Genomic DNA, 17,045 nt, shown 5'->3' with positions numbered 1-17,045 from the left:
GCCTCAGTTAGACATTGAACCCTCAAAAGCAATGTGTTTTAATGATTTCTGGTTTTAAAGCTCGTGAAAATAATAATAATATTAATAATAAAAATAATAATAAACCAAGACTTCCAGTCATCTCAAGGACTCCCTCCCTATTTTTAAAAGTGGAACAAATCCCAGCCAGGGCAGCAGCTCCAAATCCGGGCTGTCTTCTCCCCCCCCGGGGAGGTGGCATTGCTGGAGACCACCCCCCCCCCCCAAAAATGCTGAAGGGGTTAAAGACTACAGAGCTCTCTATTGCTAATATGCGATTTACATCATTTATACAGCATTTATGGGCCCCTGCCTTTATTCCAGCTAAAACTCAGCATTGGTTTCCCTTAGGAATTGGAAAAAAAAAAAAATGAAGGTTAAAGAAAAGTTAAGTATAAAAAAATATTTCAAAGAGTCATTCTCGCTTCCCCTCCTTTTAACGTGAAGAAATGGGGGGGGGGGGGCTTGGGGGGGGTGTCAAGGAGCTGCTGATGGGCTCCGGGGTCTCCGGTGGGACAGAGGAGACAGCTCAGGCACTTTCTTGCGAGGGGGACAGAGGCTGGGGCAGGTGACGTCCCTCTGGCCCTGCTCCCATCAAGATCTGAAAGAAGACAAAAAAAAAACCAAAACCAAAACCAAAACCAACCCAGGATTTGAGAAATGCGCTTAGGAAGACATTCAAAAAAGTTATTTCAAAGGCGGCAGGGGGGTTCTTTTGAAAGTCAGCTTCATTATTCCCTGGAATAACAAGGAAATTCAATATAAATACTCAAAAGGGAGCGAGACACCAGCCCCAAGCTCCATCGCTGGCCAAATCCAGCTTTTTTTTTGATGCTTGCAGAGAAAACCCAAATGAAAGGGAGAAAAAAAGGAATTACACTGCTCAGGTCTGACCCCCATCTCTAGTTTTTTTGATGGCCAAGGGAAGAACAGAGGAGGAGAGATGGACAGAGAAGGACAGAAGGACATCTCCTTACTGGGAAATCTTGCAGTTTGTCGTGGCGACGTAGCGTCCGGTGTAATGGATGTTGCACCTCACCACGTTGTTGGTGAAGTCTGACTCCAGGACGATGTATTTGGGGTTCACTTGAACCTAAAAATGGGGGAAAGGGAAGGAAAAACACCCCCAAAAATTACTAAGAAGGGGAACGAGCAGCGCCTAAACCTGTGTTAAAGGGATGGCACAAAAAAAAGTGGGTGGTCCCGAACCCGATGGTTAAGAGGATCCCAAGCCGCCCCCAAATCGGTAATGTTTGCCCCTAAAAATCTCCCCCAATGACCCTGGCCACCTTTAAGACGTAATTCCCCGGCTGCACGTCCGTTATATCGATCCACTGGCAGTCGATGTCGGCGTTGTAGGTGTCGTAGCAGCCCGGGCTCAAGCCCTGCGGGGAGAAAAGGGGGTTCAGGGTATGCTGGGGGGGGCGGCGTGCAAACCCCGAGGAGCCCTTCAAGCACCGTCCCCCCGCAAAGGCACCTGGGTGTGGGCCGTGCAGGCGTAACGCTTCAGGTTGCCGAAATCACAGGTGGTGTCCTCCAGGCAGAAGCTGGCCTTGTGGCCCTCGGCCACCTTCCTCCCCGTGGTGGCATCCAGCAGGTCGTAGTGGCTGAACTCATCCATGCTGTGGTAGTGCCTGGGGACGGAGGGAGGGATGATGACGAGAGTCAGGGTGACCCCCCCAAATGGTGCCGTCCCCTCCCCAGATGTGATTCTGGGACCCATCAACGTGGGTCCCCACCAGCTTGCCAGCTCCCTCCTTGGGGACATTAATTGCAGGAGCTTGGTGGCTTTAGGGACAAAGAGGGGAAGCAAGGTAACACCCCCCCCCACCGCCCCAAGCTCTCAAAGCAAAGCCACAAAAAGGGGAAACGCCATTAAAAACGCCTTAAAACTGCCATGAAAAGGAGGGCTGATGGAGGGGAGGTGGGGACACTCACTGGTGGCAACTGTGCCATTCCCAGCTGTGCCGGGGCCGGCTGGGCAGAAAGTCGGCCGTGCCCTGGTTCTTCACCCGCTGGGGAAACCGCAGGAGCACCCGCACGTCGTAGTCGGTGGCTTCGGCGGTGTAGGCGGTGCTGGGGACATCGAGGAAGGTCAATGCCAACGTCCAACCCCCCCAGCCCTCGGCCCCAGCCCCGGGGGACAGGAGCTCCGGCAGGTTCAGCCCTGGCACCCCTGGGGAGGCAAATCCCCAGCGATCGCCTCTGTAGGGAGAGTTTCCTCCGCGGAAAAGGAAATGATGAAAAAAGAAGAGGGAGGGGAGAGAAGGTCCCCTGCCCTGCAGCACCCGCCAGACCCTTCCTTTGTGCTTTGCTTTGCTCTTCGCTTTGCCCTTTGCCCTTTCCTTTCCCCTTCCCTCTTTCCTTCTCCTCTCCTTCATCCTTCTTCCCCTTCCCTTCCCCCTTCTGCTTCCCTTTACCCTTTCTTGCTCCTCTCCTTCATCTTTCTCCTTCATCTTTTTCCTCCTTCCCCTTCCTTCTTCCTTTTCCCATTCTTTCCTCCATCCTTCTCCTCTTTCCCTCTTCCCTCTCCTTCCCTTTCCTTCTCTCCTCCACCCTTCTTCTCCTTCCCCTTCCCATTTCCTCTTTGCTTTGCTTTTCCCTTCCCTTCTCTCCTCCTTTCTTTTCCTTCACCCTCCTTCCCTTTCCCCTTCCCTCTTCCCTACCCTTCCCTTTCCCCCTTCCTTCTCTCCTCCATCCTTTTCCTTCATCCTTCTCCTTCTTCCCCACCCTCCTTCCCTTTCCCCTTCCCTCTTCCCTACCCTTCCCTTTCCCCCTTCCTTCTCTCCTCCATCCTTTTCCTTCATCCTTCTCCTTCTTCCCCACCCCTCTTCCCTTTCCCCTTTCCTATCCTTCACTTCCCTTTCCCCTTTCCTTCTCTCCTCCATCCTTTTCCTTCATCCTTCTTCTTCCCCACCCCTCTTCCCTTTCCCCTTTCCTATCCTTCACTTCCCTTTCCCCTTTCCTTCTCTCCTCCATCCTTTTCCTTCATCCTTCTCCTTCTTCCCCACCCCTCTTCCCTTTCCCCCTCTCCTATCCTTCACTTCCCTTTCCCCTTTCCTTCTCCTCTCCTCCATCCTTTTCCTTCATCCTTCTCCCCCACCCCTCTTCCCTTTCCCCTTTCCTATCCTTCACTTCCCTTTCCCCTTTCCTTCTCCTCTCCTCCATCCTTCTCTTTCACCCTTCTCCTCCTTCCCCTTTCCACTTCCCCATCCTTCGCTTCCCCCTTCCTCTTCCCTAGCCTTCCCCTCCTTTTCCCCTTTGCTCTTCCCTTCCCTTTCCCCTTTCCTTCCCCCTCCTCCATCCTCCTCCTCCACCAGCACATCCCCCATTCCCCCCCATCTCCCCCGCACCCCAGGACCCCCCCCGTCTCCCCCCGTGTCCCCATCTCCCCCTGGCCCCGGGACGCAACCCACACCCCCCGCGGCTGCTCCTACCTGGCCAGGCACTTCTCCTCGGCCGCGCAGCGCAGCGAGTACAGGTGAGCTCGCTGCACGTAGGTGGACGCTTGCACGTAGTTGGGGTCCGGCACCAAGTCGGGGAGACCTGCCAGGAGGACGGGGACAGCCCTCAGGACGGGGACAAGGCTTGGGGATGAGGCTTGGGGACGCAGCGGTGCCCTCCTCGAAGCAGCCAGCCCCGACCTCCTGGGGAAGTTTTGCTTCGGTCACCACCATGTTTTTTTAATTTGAAGCTGCAGACGGAAAATCCTCCCTTCCCTTCCCCTCCCCTTCCCCCCCCCCCCACCCCGGGTTCCTGCTGGCAAATCCCAATCCTCCATTTTCCTACAGCGGGATTGCTCAACCCGTCCTCCTGGAAGCGATTACACCCAGCCCTGGCCGGCCGCCCTGCGAGGGGTTACTGGGGTCCCCCCGAGCCCCCGGACTCCCACCCCTGTGGCAGCCAGGAACGGGGGGTGGCAAGAGCTCCCAAAAAGGGGGGTCCCTATTTCCTGCCCTGTTTCCTGTTTTTCACCCCAAAACAGGGGTGAGAGTGGGCGCTCTGCTGATGCCAGGGCCCCCCCGCCCCGCGCCTTTAGCCCTCCTCTCCTTCAATTCCTGATGTCGCCCTGTGCTTGGGGCCAAGCCAGAGCAGGCTGCGGACAGACAGACGGACAGACAGCCGCAGGGACGGGCGGGGGCTGCCTCGCTTTCCAAAAGCATTACGGAGCCCAGCTGGAGCCAGCGCTTCCCCCCCCCCCAGCAACGCCCTTTCACACCTCCCTTTCCCAAAGGCTCCTCCGGGACCAGCGACCCAGAAAGCATCCTTACATCTGCCCCTCGAGAAGGACCGGGATGGGAGGGGACGGTCCCCAGGCGCTCCGTTCCTCAGTTTCCCTTCTCACAGCCCTCTGCAAAGCCAAGCCCTGCTCCGCAATAACCTCTGCTTAGCATCTCTCCTTCCTGCGAGCTCGCCGGCCTGTCCCCATCCCTATCCTCGTCCCTGTCCCCATCCCCATCCCCATCTTCATCCCCATCCTTGTCCTTGTCTCCATCTTCAACCCTCTCTTCATCCCCATCTTCGCCTACATCCTCATCCCCATCCCCATCCTCACCCTTCATCCTCATCCTCACCCCCTCACCCATCCCCATCTTCTTGCCCATCCTCATCCCCGTCCCCACCTTCATCCCCATCTTCATCTCCGTCCTCATCCCCATCCCCTTTCAAGGAACCGGGGGGCTCCAGCCACATCAGCTCCTCCCTTTGCACCCAGACACTTGCCAGCACGTTTCCCTTTTTTCCCCTCCTATTTCTTTATCCCTATTTTCCCTTTTTTCCACGGGCAAAAAGAACAATGCCTTCTTGTTTCTTGGCCTGCCTTCCCTCGAGGGATCACGTCACTCCATTGGAGCTCGTTTCCTGCCCCGCTTGCTTGGTCATCGCTGCTGATGTAATACCCGGGGGGGGGGCGCGCACACCAGGGGAGAAAATTGGGAGAGCTTGGAAAGACTTCCCCCCCACACCTTAAAAAAGTTAATAATAAAAAAAGTGATGGAGAAAGACCCCTGGGCCCCGTCCCACTTGCAAGAGGAACATTTGTCATCATTTATAAACCAGCTTTTCCTCCCCGCTGTTGTTTATAATAAATTCTTGGACGCTCCGGAGAGAAACCCGACTCCTTTACCAACGGGGAGTTTTATTTTCCCCCCACGACGGAGCTCGCCCTGGATGGCCCCGTTGTTATTGTAGGGTCTCACGCCTGGTTTTCGGCTCAGGCCCGGCAGCGAAGGGTCAGACCGCAAGCGCCGGCATCGCTGGGGTTAATGGGATGGCAGGATCCGGCCTCACCACCCTCCAAATGTCCCCTTATCACAGCAGGGCACCGAACTGTCCCCATCAGGGGCTGGCCAAATCCTGATCCTTTTTGATGAGCCAGCACTTTTCCACCTCCTGCAAGTCAGGGGGCCTGGCAGCCCCCCGCTATCGCCTCCAAAAAGGGACAACCACAGCAAGAAAATGTTTGTTTTTCCTCCTCCGCCCCTCAGCCTGCCCCGGGGAGCTGCCAGAGAAGATTTCCTTCTTATTCGCCATGAAAATTAGAATAATAAAAAAAGGCAGGCCTGCTCCCCGCCGCGCTGTTTGTGCAGGTGTGCCGGGCTTAGCCGAAAAATCCCAGCTCCAGCAGTTTTCCGAGAGGGCGGCTGCTTCGCCTCCCTGTGCCCGGCAAGTGCTGGGTCCCGGCCCTGGAGATGCAGGGACCACCGACCGACGGGGGGTGGCTGTGAGCAGCGGGGATGGGGACTTGGGGACACCCCCGAGCGACCGAGACGCACCCTTTCGTCCCTCCGTCCCGTCCCTGCGGCATCCCTCCTCCAGCACGTCCTGGTGCACCCCTTCATCCCCCCCATCCCAGCGCCACTGAATCTTCCCGCAGTCCCCGGTTGGTTGTTAAATGCCTTAAGATAGCAAGAAAATCAACCCAAACCCATCCCCGAGCCCACAAAAGGGAGACTTTCCCAGCGAGAGTGTCACCTCCTGGCTCAGGTGCCCCATCCGTGGGTGATGGCATCCTCAGGAGCCACCACGAGTCAAGCTTAGTGGGTACCGAAATCCCCATCACCCCGTGGGATTTCCAAAACCCGCTCCCATTCAAAAACCAACCCGGGGCGACCCGTTCGCACGAGGGAAAGGCAAAAAAAAACCCTGCTGGAGATGGAGGAAAGCAGAGAGGAGGGGTCTGGGGAGGGGTGAGGAAGCCCCTGAAGATGCCTCCTGGGGGGTGGTCAAAAGCAGGGAGCACCGGTAAGACCCGGCACCTCGGTTGAACCCCACGAGGAGGGGTGGGCTATCTGTCCCCACGGCTTAGATGCCACGTGGGCTTGGATTTCACCAGCCATGACCTCCTTTGCATGAGACGACTCGGCTCCCGAGCGAGACTTGGGTGACGCTCGGGTCTTCTGCAGCGGTCGTGAGCAGGAGACGTGAAGACTTTTGGTGTCTCCTCCCCATCTCCTTGCCAAAGCCCGGTCTGCTGCATTTATCCCCTTCCCTTGACCAAGCCACATGAGAAGATCCTCTCCCACCTCCGCCATGGCCTGGCCACCTATAGATTTAGGGCTGGAAACTAATTCAGCTCTCACCTTCTAAGATGTCTTCTTTGGCTGGTTTGGATGGAGGGAGGCGGACGACCCCCAGTAAACCCCCTCATAAAAGCCGGTGGGATCTAATTGCTTAATTAACCCCCCAGGTGCCCCAGCGAGGGGCTGGGAATGCCGCGCATTCCTGGCGGAGCCGGCCAGGATTAGGAGGCTCTTAAAGAGCTTAGGCGCGTAATTAACATCTGATTCGGCTTTATAAAGTGTTTTGACCAATTAAGAAACCTGCCTGAAGGGTGGCCCTGCAGGTGACAGGCTTGGAGGTTTTTTTGGTGACCCCCAGGGAGGTGACAGCTTTCGCCAAACAAAGCTTGGCTGGAGAGAGCAGCAGGTGACCCGGAGGAGAGGCCAGGCAGTGGGGTGGCCCCAGAGAGCCACCTCCCTGGACTGGTCGGATGATCTTCAGTCCCTTCTTTAGATTTATTAAGGAAAAATGTGAAGAAGGAGGCTGGGGGCTTCTGCACCGAGAGGTGGGTGTCCCGTTGCTGGGCTCATTGGCCAGCGAGGGTTGTCCACCCACCCGCGAGCACCCCAATCCCCCTGGCAGAGCCGCAGCACCTCCACCTCCTGCCCGAGCTTCCAGGGATCCTCGAAGGACACAGCCTTTGCCAACAGGGAGAAGATAAGCTTGGCAGGCATCTTCCCGCTTCCCTCTGTCGCCTCGGGACATCTGCAGGGCAGCCGTCCCCAGGCACCCCTCCCCGGAGCCACGGGACCGCCGGCATCCCTCGTCCCTGCATCCCTCATCCTTGCATCCCTTGCCCGGCAGGAGCGGCTGCTCCCGTCGAGGCAGTGGGAGATGCGGAGGAAGATCCTCTCCGCGCAAACGCTGTCCCCAAGCTCTTTCGCACACATCTTCGGCAGGGCCGGCCGGACCTCGGGCTGACCCAGCCCGGCTGCTCTCGCTGTGTTTACTTGCTCGCACGCAATGGGGCAGGGCTGGGACGAACGCTTCCCCCAGTGCAAACCCTCTGGGATGGGTTTTTCCCAGAAACCAGGGACGGGGCTGGATGGGTTATGGGGTCAGACAGGTCAGAGGCTCCAGCTGAGATGGCTTTCCCGAGGGACAGGCAGGGAACAGATCCCCCAGGCTGCTGCTCCTCACGCCCTCCAGCCTTGCTTCCAATTTCACCACGGAGCAAAAAAACTCTCAGCAAGCCTCAGCCAAAAGCCACAGGATTTCATCAGGATTGGGGTCAGTAGGACGTGAAACGACGGCGTCCCTGCTGCGACCTTGGTCCCCTGCTGCGGCCGGCACGGGGCGGGCAACGGGGGTGATCGGCCCCGGGTGAAGCGGCGCAGATCCACCCGTAAACCAAGCGTGCCCCGGCACAGGGGCACACGGCCGGGACGACCCGGGACGCGGCACTGTCGTACCCCAGGAGCACAGCGTGCCCCCCAACCCACGGCACGCAGCCACCCCGTGCCGGCAGGACGACCGAGGACGGGGCACAGGCGCACCCCACAAATACAGGATGACCCGGGACGTGGCACAGACCCACCCCAAGCTCAGACCCCGCTGGGACTTGCTCCTTCACCCCCCTTCCCTTTCCCCCCTCTTTTTCACCCCTTCGAACATCGTTCCCAAAACACGGAGGGTCTCCAACAGCCCCTTGGGGGCCCCTCGGCGGCCGCCCGGCCGCATTTGTCCCCGTAGCACCGGGGCAGCATCCCGGGAGAGCGACTGGCACCAGCCGTGGGTGCAGAGGGCTCTGCCCTCGGGGATGCCTTCTCCCCGGGTGACGAAGCACGCGGGGCACCGTCCCACCCCGGGGAGCTGCCACCCGCCCCAGGGTAGCCCCCAGACTCACCCCGTCCGCCGTGGCTGGGCCTGTAGACGCTGCCCACGCTGACCCGGGCTTGGCTATCGGGGACGGCTTGCGGCATTTCGGGGCTCCTGGCGGGCAGGTAGGGCTCGGGGCGAGGAACCCCGTAAGGTTCCGGCGCCCGAAAAGGCGGCTGCGGCTCGTAGGGCGGGTACTGGCCCCCGTACCCCGTCCCGGCGGGAGCTTGCAGGTTATCCGCCGACGCGACGCCGTGGCCGGCGGCTTGCCGGTTGGCGTACGAGTCCGGGCCGCCCTGCTCCGGCGAGCCCCCAGCGTCGTGGTACAAGCTATGGGAGTACCGGCGGTCCAGCCCGTCGACCGGTTGAGGGGCGGCGGGCACGTAGGGGCGTTCGGCCGCCGGGTAGTAACCCTGGGCTCTATAGGGGCTCTGCTCCTCCCCGTAGTCCTCGTAGCGTGCCCGGGCTTGGAAGGGGTACACCACGCTGGCGCCCGCCGCCGCCGAAGCCACGGCCGCCCCGCCGGCGCCCCGGTAATAGGTGTACGCCTCGTCGTACGCCCGGGGCGCCTCGTAGGGCTCGTATTGGGGGGCGAAGGGGAACTGGGGGTACGCCGGCTGCCCGACGGAGGCGTAGGCGAAGGACGAGGAGGAGGAGGACGACGAGGAGGAGGAAGGTTGGCGCGAGCGGCCGGCGGGCCGTACCCGTTGCGAAGCGGTACTGTCGCCCACCGGTCCCTCCCGCCAATTTTCGGGCACCTGCCCGAAACCGAAGGGATGCCTCGTCTGCCCCCGCACCGTCTCGGAGCCCGGCCGCGGCGGTACCACCGGTGCCTGCCGCCGAACGTTGCCCGTTCCTCCGCTCATCGCTCCCGCCAACAACAACCGGTTCCCTCCGGGTCTCTCTTGCCCGGCCGGGACGTACTCGGCGCCGGTATTAAGCAAGCTGTAAACGCGGCCGTTGTTCTCCCACTGGATCAGCTGCCTCCAAGGCTGCCCGCCGCCTCCCTGCTCCTGCCCGCCCGCCAGCAGGCACAGCCCGCAACCCAGCGCTGCCCACAACCCCCAAGCTCCCCCCGCTTCCATCCCGCTAGCCGTTTCGCCGCTTCCCCCCCCCAGCCCCGGTGGAGCGGCTCCCCTCCCGGGGCGGGCGGAGCGGCCGCGCTCCCCGGCGGCGGCGGCGGCGGCGGCGGAGGGAAGCGGGGAGGCGGCGGAGGAGCGAGCGCCGCCGCCGCCGGGTCCTAAGGACCGCCCCCCGGGTCGGATCCTGCCCTGCGGGAGCCGGGAGGAAAGGGCCGCAGGGTGCTGCTGCCTTGCCGGCGAAACGCATCCCCTGGGGATATTAAAGGAAAAAAACCAAACCCAAACCAAACCCACAGCGACTCCTGAAATTTCACATCGCGACGCTTTTCAACGCGCCTTCGGTGTTCGGGTTGAGTTCTCGTGGGGAGCGTTGGTGGGGCAACGTGGTGCAATCCTGCCCCACGCCGCTGCTCCGGAGGACCCTGGTGTCCCCCAGAGGAACCCAAATTCACACCACTGACTGTCCCGCGGGGAAGCCCGGTACCAGGGTGAGGGCCTAGGCAAGCACCTTCGCTCCCTCACAAAAGCTTGCAGTACGTTTCAAAGGAGAAACCGTGCCAAAACCCCAGAACTTTCCCCCAGAATTTGTCTCTCTGTGACAACTGGGGGGGGGGGGGTCCCTTGGTATTGCATCCCAAACGAGGACGGATCCCGCACAAAACGTTTCCAACAATCTCCAGGAAGGAATAAAACCGGTGACCGGTTGCTAACTCGGGGCTGGAAATATTAAACAAAAAGGGGGGAGCTAATCCGGGGGGACCCCAACCCCGCTGCGGGCCGTGCAAACCCCGAATCCTTTACCACACCGGGGCCATCGCCCTGGCTCACTCCTCCGCAGCACCGAACGAAGGGCCTGTGCAAACGGAGTGCCGGGGCCTCGCCGCTTCATCCTCCCTGGGGACTCACCAAACCACACCACAACCCCCCCCCCCCCCCCCGGCCTTTTTACAGCCCCACGACCCCAGGCTGGTATCCCTAGGGGGCTATTTGGGGGCAGAAATGAGGCTGGGAAAAAGCATCCCAGCATCCTTCCCTCCATCTTCCACCCTGGGGAAACTGAGGCAGCACCCTGAAAGCCGGAGGAGACCCCCCAACCCCTGCCAACCCCCCCTGTCCCTGGAGCTGCCCTTGTGCCACCCGGCACTTTCCTGTTGCTTTAAGTCCCGGCCGTAGGGACGTGTGTTTTCCACGTGTAGATTTTTCCTTTTCCCCTTTTCCCCCCCTCCTGCCGCTTTCGTTCCCAGCCCCGAAGCTGGGGATGGAGCCAGGATGGGGCCAGGGGCCAAGGCCAGCCTGATGACTGGGGATCCCAGTACCGCACCTTACCGGAGGGCCTGAATCCCCCCCCCCCCCCCGCCCCGTGAAACCCCCCAATTCCCCGCATCCCCCAATATTTCTTTGCTTTTCCTTGCTCCCGCCTGCGCTCCTCCCTTCTCCCCGCAGGGACTGGAAATACCAGAGTTGATGTAATAGGCAGCGCAGCGCTGGCCAGGAAGGAAAGCCTGGCCTAACCTCCTCCTCCCACATCGCCACGGCCCCACGGCCTCCTGTCCTGAGTGGGGACGGGGACACGGGGAGAACTGCCCGTGGGTCGCTCCCCTCCGCGTTGCCCCAGCCCTGCAAACGGTTAGGATTTTGGGGAGCGATAGGACTTGGGGAGATGTTGGGGGGAGATATGGGGGGGGGGGGGGAGACACGCAGCAGGGACAAGGTTACCCCCGTCCCGGTGTGGGGCAGGAGGGGGATGGATGGATGGATGGATGGATGATGGGGGGGGTCCCCATAGGTTTGGTTCAAAGGGGGGGGGGGGGTCCCGTGTGACTCTGTGCCCCATCCCACGAGATGCCCCCGGGATGCGGTGGCCGAGGGGACAGGCTACCAGCCCCGTAACCCTTAACGGGGGGGGGGGGGTGTTAAGGACACGCAGGGTCCCACCCCGCAGCCCCACGGTCCCCACGCGGGTTCAGCATCCCCAGAAAGGATGCAGGAAGGGGGTGGCCAGAGGGCATCTGTCCCAAAGCTGGACCCCGGGGCCACCAAGATGTGACACGAAGGGCAGTGTCCCGTTGTTTTGGGGGGGAGCCCACCCCCACTAGATGGTGCCAGCAGCCCACGCTTGCGGTGCCACAGCAGCGGGGGGGGTGACAGCAGCGGGGACAGCCACCCCTGCAGCGGCTTCTCCCACCCCAGCCCCGCAGAAACCCCTTCCCGACGTGGGGTGGGAGAAGGGGGCAGAGGGGCTGGACCCCCTGAACCATTTTGTCCCCCCTTCTTTTTAGAAAGATCCCAGGAGGGGAGACGTGGGTGGCCCTATCCAGCACCAGAGCTGGGGGCACCGCTGGGTGGCTCCCCAAAAGAGGGCGAGGCGAAGCCACGGTGCTGGGGAAACTGAGGCAGCGCTGGCCTGGGGCAAGCTCCCAGCACACCTTCGGTTCCTCCATCCCTCCCCGCTGGGCTCAAACCCCAAATTTCAATTCAACCCCTCAACCAGTCCATTCTGTTTTCCCTTTGCAGAAATAATTACCAATACGGTGGACTCATTTCATTCCCAAGTGACTAAATTACTTAGCAACCTAATTACCTAAAGACTAGTTTTCTGTTAGTATTATTTTTAGGCAATTTGGGATAACCAGTCACGTGAGTAATTGGGTGTCACCTTATTGAATTAACGGGGACGCGTGGTCATCGTGGGGCACAAAGGCTTCTCTTGCTCTTGCTCCATCCACATCAAAGTCACCCAAAAGCTCATTCCCAGGATTTTCCTGCCTCCTTTTTAACACGGATTTTCCAGGACTGGCTTGATTTTTCAAGACAGCCAAGTGAGGGAAAGCATGCGGGAGAAAAAGGGGAATTTAACTGAACTTGAATCGCCACTTTCTTGACCCAGAACAGGTTGTTTTAGGGAACAGCAGACTTTTCCCACAAACAATTTTTACAGTTTATGGCAGAAATCACCCTCTTTTCTCCAGTTCCCACCATATCAAGGACCACCAAGCCCCAGGAGCAAAGTCAGCATCCCCCATCTCTTCAATCCCTGTGCTATGGGGACGAGTGGATGGGACCAAGGCCTCCCAGCTAAGCCAGTGACAGAGGACAAGGACAGCCATATCTCCCTGCTGGAGCCAGTCTTCTGCTATTAATATTCCCCCCAAATCAGCCAAACTCAGAGATGCTGCAGCCTCACCAGACAAGGAAACCTGCTCATGCCTCCGCTGTAGAGGAATCACCTCCTTTCCCCATGATCCAATGACTCTGTTCTCCCCAGACAAAAAAAAAAAAAAAAAGGGGGGGGGGGGGATGATTATAAAAGATTAGAAGGAAATAATCAAAATGACTGTTCTCCATGTCCACTTGATCACTGGGAAAGCTGCAGCCGAGAGATCCCGCTTAGGTGCTATGAGCATGCCAGGTCTCGGCCGTCCTTCAGGATGGACCGCAGGGAAGCTGGGGTGTCTCCTGCTCCATCCCTTCACCCCCGTGCCTGGGTGGGTGGTCCGGCATTTACCTCCCTCCTGCCCTGGGCAGCTGGGAAGGGAAACTGAGGCACGGGAGACTTTCCCGTGGCTGGCACAGGGTACGCTCACACTGGGACCTGAGCAAATCCCACCCGGCGTTTTGGCATCCGTCAGCAGATGGAGGAGCTGGCAGTCAAGGAAACCTGGCGAGCATCCTCCTCCACATAACTCATCTGAACTCTCCAGCCAGAGCCGTTAAGCGCTTTCAGCAGGGGAACGTGTTTGAAACTTCATTTATCCACCGACCTAAATGGAAGACACTTTATTACTTTTATCTCTGCATCTCCACTGAAATACTCACCGGCTGGGTGTAAACAAGCCCTTAAGTTCTTCTCTGCCAGCTGCCAACAGCCACGGAGGTCAGCCGCTACAATCGATGCTTTCAAAATCTCCTGTTCAACCATCCGCTTCTTGATTTTAAGCGTGGGGTAATTTCCAAGCCAGGGAAAGGTGGATTTGTCATCCCAGCCGCAGCCCCAGCCATCGAACCTGCCAAACCCTGCTGCCCCAGAAAAATCCCCCCAGCCTTTATATTCCTGGCTTCCTAAGGCAGGTATAGGAGAAGGGAGAGCATGAAGTGATGCTATATATCCTCCAGCAGTCAGCAGCAGAGGGATTTTTTGGATCATCTTGTCCCTAAAAGTCTTTTTCCTCTGTGGATTTGTCCGGCGATGGCATCCCGTGGGAAGGAGCTCCAAAGCCGAACGAGGGTTGTGCAAGCTCTTTCCTTCCTAGAGCCGGTCTTGAGGCAGGAAGGCAAGAAAAGCGGGAGGGGGGGGGGATGATCTAGGGTAATAAAACTAAAATCCAAACTTGGGATGAGGTGGCTCCTCTCCTCCTTTCTCCCCAACCTGGGCAACACCACAAATCATGCAAAATTCAAGAGCAATTACATGGAAAAACCTATGGGATGGAGCAGGGAGGTCCCAGCCCTGCCACCACCTTGCCTGGGCTTGGCCAGCTCCTTCCCCACCCCACGCTTGACCCAGAGATGGCTGGGGAAGGTCTGCAAGGGATGGTGGTCCTCCAAACACATGCTCCCCTAACTTGCTTTATGGCTTCCCAGTAATTTTGAACCCTCGCAGCACTCCTTGCTTTCTACGCTGACATTCCTCTATCACATTTAGAAATTAAAGGTGATTTTCTTTTCCCCCTGTGTTCTTAACGGAGCTTATAATCAACTCGCTTCTGATTTGCATCCCTGTTTACGTGCCAGCCTCATCAGAGATGTCAGCAGAGTTCTTCAATAATGTCGTCTCCGGGTTTTTTATAACCAATGCAGCTTGGGATGTGAATCCAGGGGGTTTCTTTTCCCAAAGGATGAGAATCCCACTGTCCCCAGGAGATGCTGTCCCTCAGCATCCAGTCCGCAGGGACATCCACAGGCAGATGAAGCTGGCAGGACCCATGGCTTCACCCAAATTCCTGGCTTCTGGTCCCAGCCCAAGCCACGCTGAGCATCCCATCCAGAGCTGCAGGGTTTTAGCTAAAGCCAGCGAAGGAGAAATACAGCTTCTGAGAACTGTCTTGGTAGCTCAAATTAGCCTTCACTGTAGGACCAGCTATCGGGGACATTAAAGGTGACTGGGAGAAACATCCTTTTAATCTGCGTGGCTGCCTGCTCCCAGCACACGTGCAAGAGCGCCTGCGTTTCGCCGGAGGTTTCTCTTAGCTCTTGTAAATTGAATGAAGTTGTCATCACCCTAATCTCAGCGGTTCTGCATGAGGAATGTTCCCTCCCTTATCTCCCCAAAACTCCTGCCTCAGGTTTCCAGCCCGTTTGGATTGCTTTAATGCTTTGCAACCCAACCTGGCTCTTAGCTAAGCTGGGAAAATCCGTCATGTTCCTCGAGGTGAGAGTGAAGTCTGTGAAGCTTTTCACCTTCGCAAGCCTTCCTAAAGGGCATCATCCTCTGATCTCCAGAGCCTGGCCACCATCACAGTCCTCAAGGGCAAGCCAGCCCTTGCTGGGGGACAACGCTTGCCCCAAATGGGGACGGTGGGATGGACATCACCGGGGTCATCACCCTCAGCAGCTCTGAAGTCCTTCCCTTCCAGCCTTCCCATGCTCCCACGGTCACAGCTGGGTGTCTGAGTCCAGGGCTGGATTTAGGGGCGGAGGAGATCTTCATCCAGCTCTGCGCGAGGTGGGCAGAGGCTCAGGACCCTCCATCAGCTGTTGCTGAAGAAAAAAAAAAAAAAAAAAGGCGTTAAAGCTTCTTTTGGGAAGCCAAGGGAGAGGTTTTCTCCAGCATCTTGCACCTGGAGGCATCAAAGCAGCCATGGGTGCACCAGTGGGTCTGGCAGGGCTGCCTGCACCCAGTCGTGCAGGGGAAGCACCCCAATTACAGCCAGCCAGCAGAGCCCTAGGGGAGGTTTTCTACCTTCACAACATCACTCGGTTGATTTCCACCAGGTAAAACCAAACATTCCCCCCACACACACCCATTCCCCTCCACCAAGGCACCATAATTATTAATCACATCCAGCATGGCAGCACCCTGGCTCTGTCCATTACGCCCAACAGCCAACTAACACCCTAAAATAACACAAACCCACTATTCCCATGGGCAAATTCATATTGTTTTTTAAATCTTAATGCAAACATCAAGGGTTTCTCTGCCCGGAAGGAGTGACCCGAGGTGGCTCGGCTGTCCTGGCTTTGGCAGATGGCAGCCTCAGCAGCCTAAAAACCACCCACCACTGTCTCACCCATCCCCACAGCATCGGCTGAGGGTCTCAGCATCTCCCTGGGGGTCTCAGCACCGCCCCAGGGGTCCCAGCACCCTCCCAGGGGTCCCACCCCAGCACACACGCCAGGTACCCTGCAGGCTTCGCTCGTGGATGGCAGGAGATGGAATTAATTAGGGAGGCAGAGTGGATAATAACATGTTTTTTAAAGCATGTTGTTTGCAGCAGACTTCTCTGGAGTGGGTTATTTATAGGATACGTCTATAACCTAAATAAAGCAGCTGAATTTTGCCATGCTGCTCCAGGGGATGATGCTGGTCAGGTCCCATGGGGGTGCAGACCCCCCCCACTGATGCTCCCCAGGCACTCCCAGCCCCGCCGTGGGTGCAGCAGCAGCACATTCCAAAGCAAGTCACCAGCTTGAGGACCTGGAGCATCTCCCTCTTGGCAGTAATGCTGGTTAAATGAGCCGGTTTAAGGAGCAGACCCTCGTTAGGGTACTGCAGCCCCCTGTGCCTGATCCTTCCCAGGGAACCACAAGGAGGAGGACGCGATGCTCACGGAGAGCTGGACCAGCTGCTTCACCGCGGCTTCATCCCAGCCCTGGGCTGCTGCAAACAGGGAGCAGGAGCCAGGGCTGTATCCTGAGCAGCGCAGAGACAGGGCAAAGCTGTCTCCCAGTCCCAGCTGTCCCAGCCACAGCCCAGTTGGGAACTGGGTGGGTCTCAGACACCCCAACCCAAGCGAGCCTTGCATCGGCTGGCAGGGATGCTACAGCCACCTTCCACGCCAGGAGCAATGAACCTCCTCCCACCGCCGTCCTCTTCTCCTTCTCCTTCTTCTCCTTCTCCTTCTTCTTCTTCTTCTTCTTCCTCCTCCTCACCCTTTATTCCCTCTGGCTGCTCTCAGGTTTTAATATTTCCCCCAGGCTTAACCCATCACTGCCCTCCTGCCTGCAGCTGCCCAGGTGTCATTTTTTCCCCCTTGCCTGGGAAAGGCCCCAAAATCACCAGTGGGAAGCTGAGCTGATGGCAGGGAGGATAAATAAACCCCAACACATCCCATGTCTTTCCTACAGCTGCTTTAAAAGGAGAAACACCACCCACAGCCATGACAAATGTCTTTGTCTGGCTCACAAGTGGAATAGCTAACACCCAGAGAGCGGTGGCTGCTTACGCTCTGGAGTGGTAGGTGTATAAATATATAGTGAATAAAATGAATAGTTTTGTTTGTTCTGCTCTTATCTAATTTAATAGCTTCTGGGTGAGCAATTACTCTCTGTAACAAGACCAAATAAGCAGCATTAGCGTAATTGGTTGAGTATTACTCTGCTTTATGCTATATAATGCAACATTAGGAC

The 17,045-nt window shown here is 58.0% G+C and overlaps 1 protein-coding gene across 1 annotated transcript; it reads right to left on the bottom strand.

Annotated features, from left to right (window-relative positions):
• Positions 1 to 24: 24 nt before the first annotated feature.
• On the bottom strand, positions 25 to 9,503 carry LOXL1 (lysyl oxidase like 1). Its single transcript, XM_030015568.2, has 7 exons — positions 8,426 to 9,503; positions 3,456 to 3,564; positions 1,957 to 2,094; positions 1,496 to 1,652; positions 1,308 to 1,403; positions 996 to 1,111; positions 25 to 619 (listed from the first exon to the last, which is right to left on the bottom strand). The coding sequence occupies exons 1-7, from the start codon at positions 9,480 to 9,482 to the stop codon at positions 613 to 615; spliced, it is 1,680 nt and encodes a 559-aa protein (XP_029871428.1). The 5' UTR covers positions 9,483 to 9,503; the 3' UTR covers positions 25 to 612.
• Between the last annotated feature and the right edge of the window lie 7,542 nt (positions 9,504 to 17,045).

The sequence above is a fragment of the Aquila chrysaetos genome, chromosome 5, assembly GCF_900496995.4.
Source record: "Aquila chrysaetos chrysaetos chromosome 5, bAquChr1.4, whole genome shotgun sequence".
NCBI lineage: Eukaryota > Metazoa > Chordata > Aves > Accipitriformes > Accipitridae > Aquila > Aquila chrysaetos.
The sequence above is the reverse complement of the archived record's forward strand: the minus strand, read 5'-3'. Positions and strand labels throughout refer to the sequence as shown.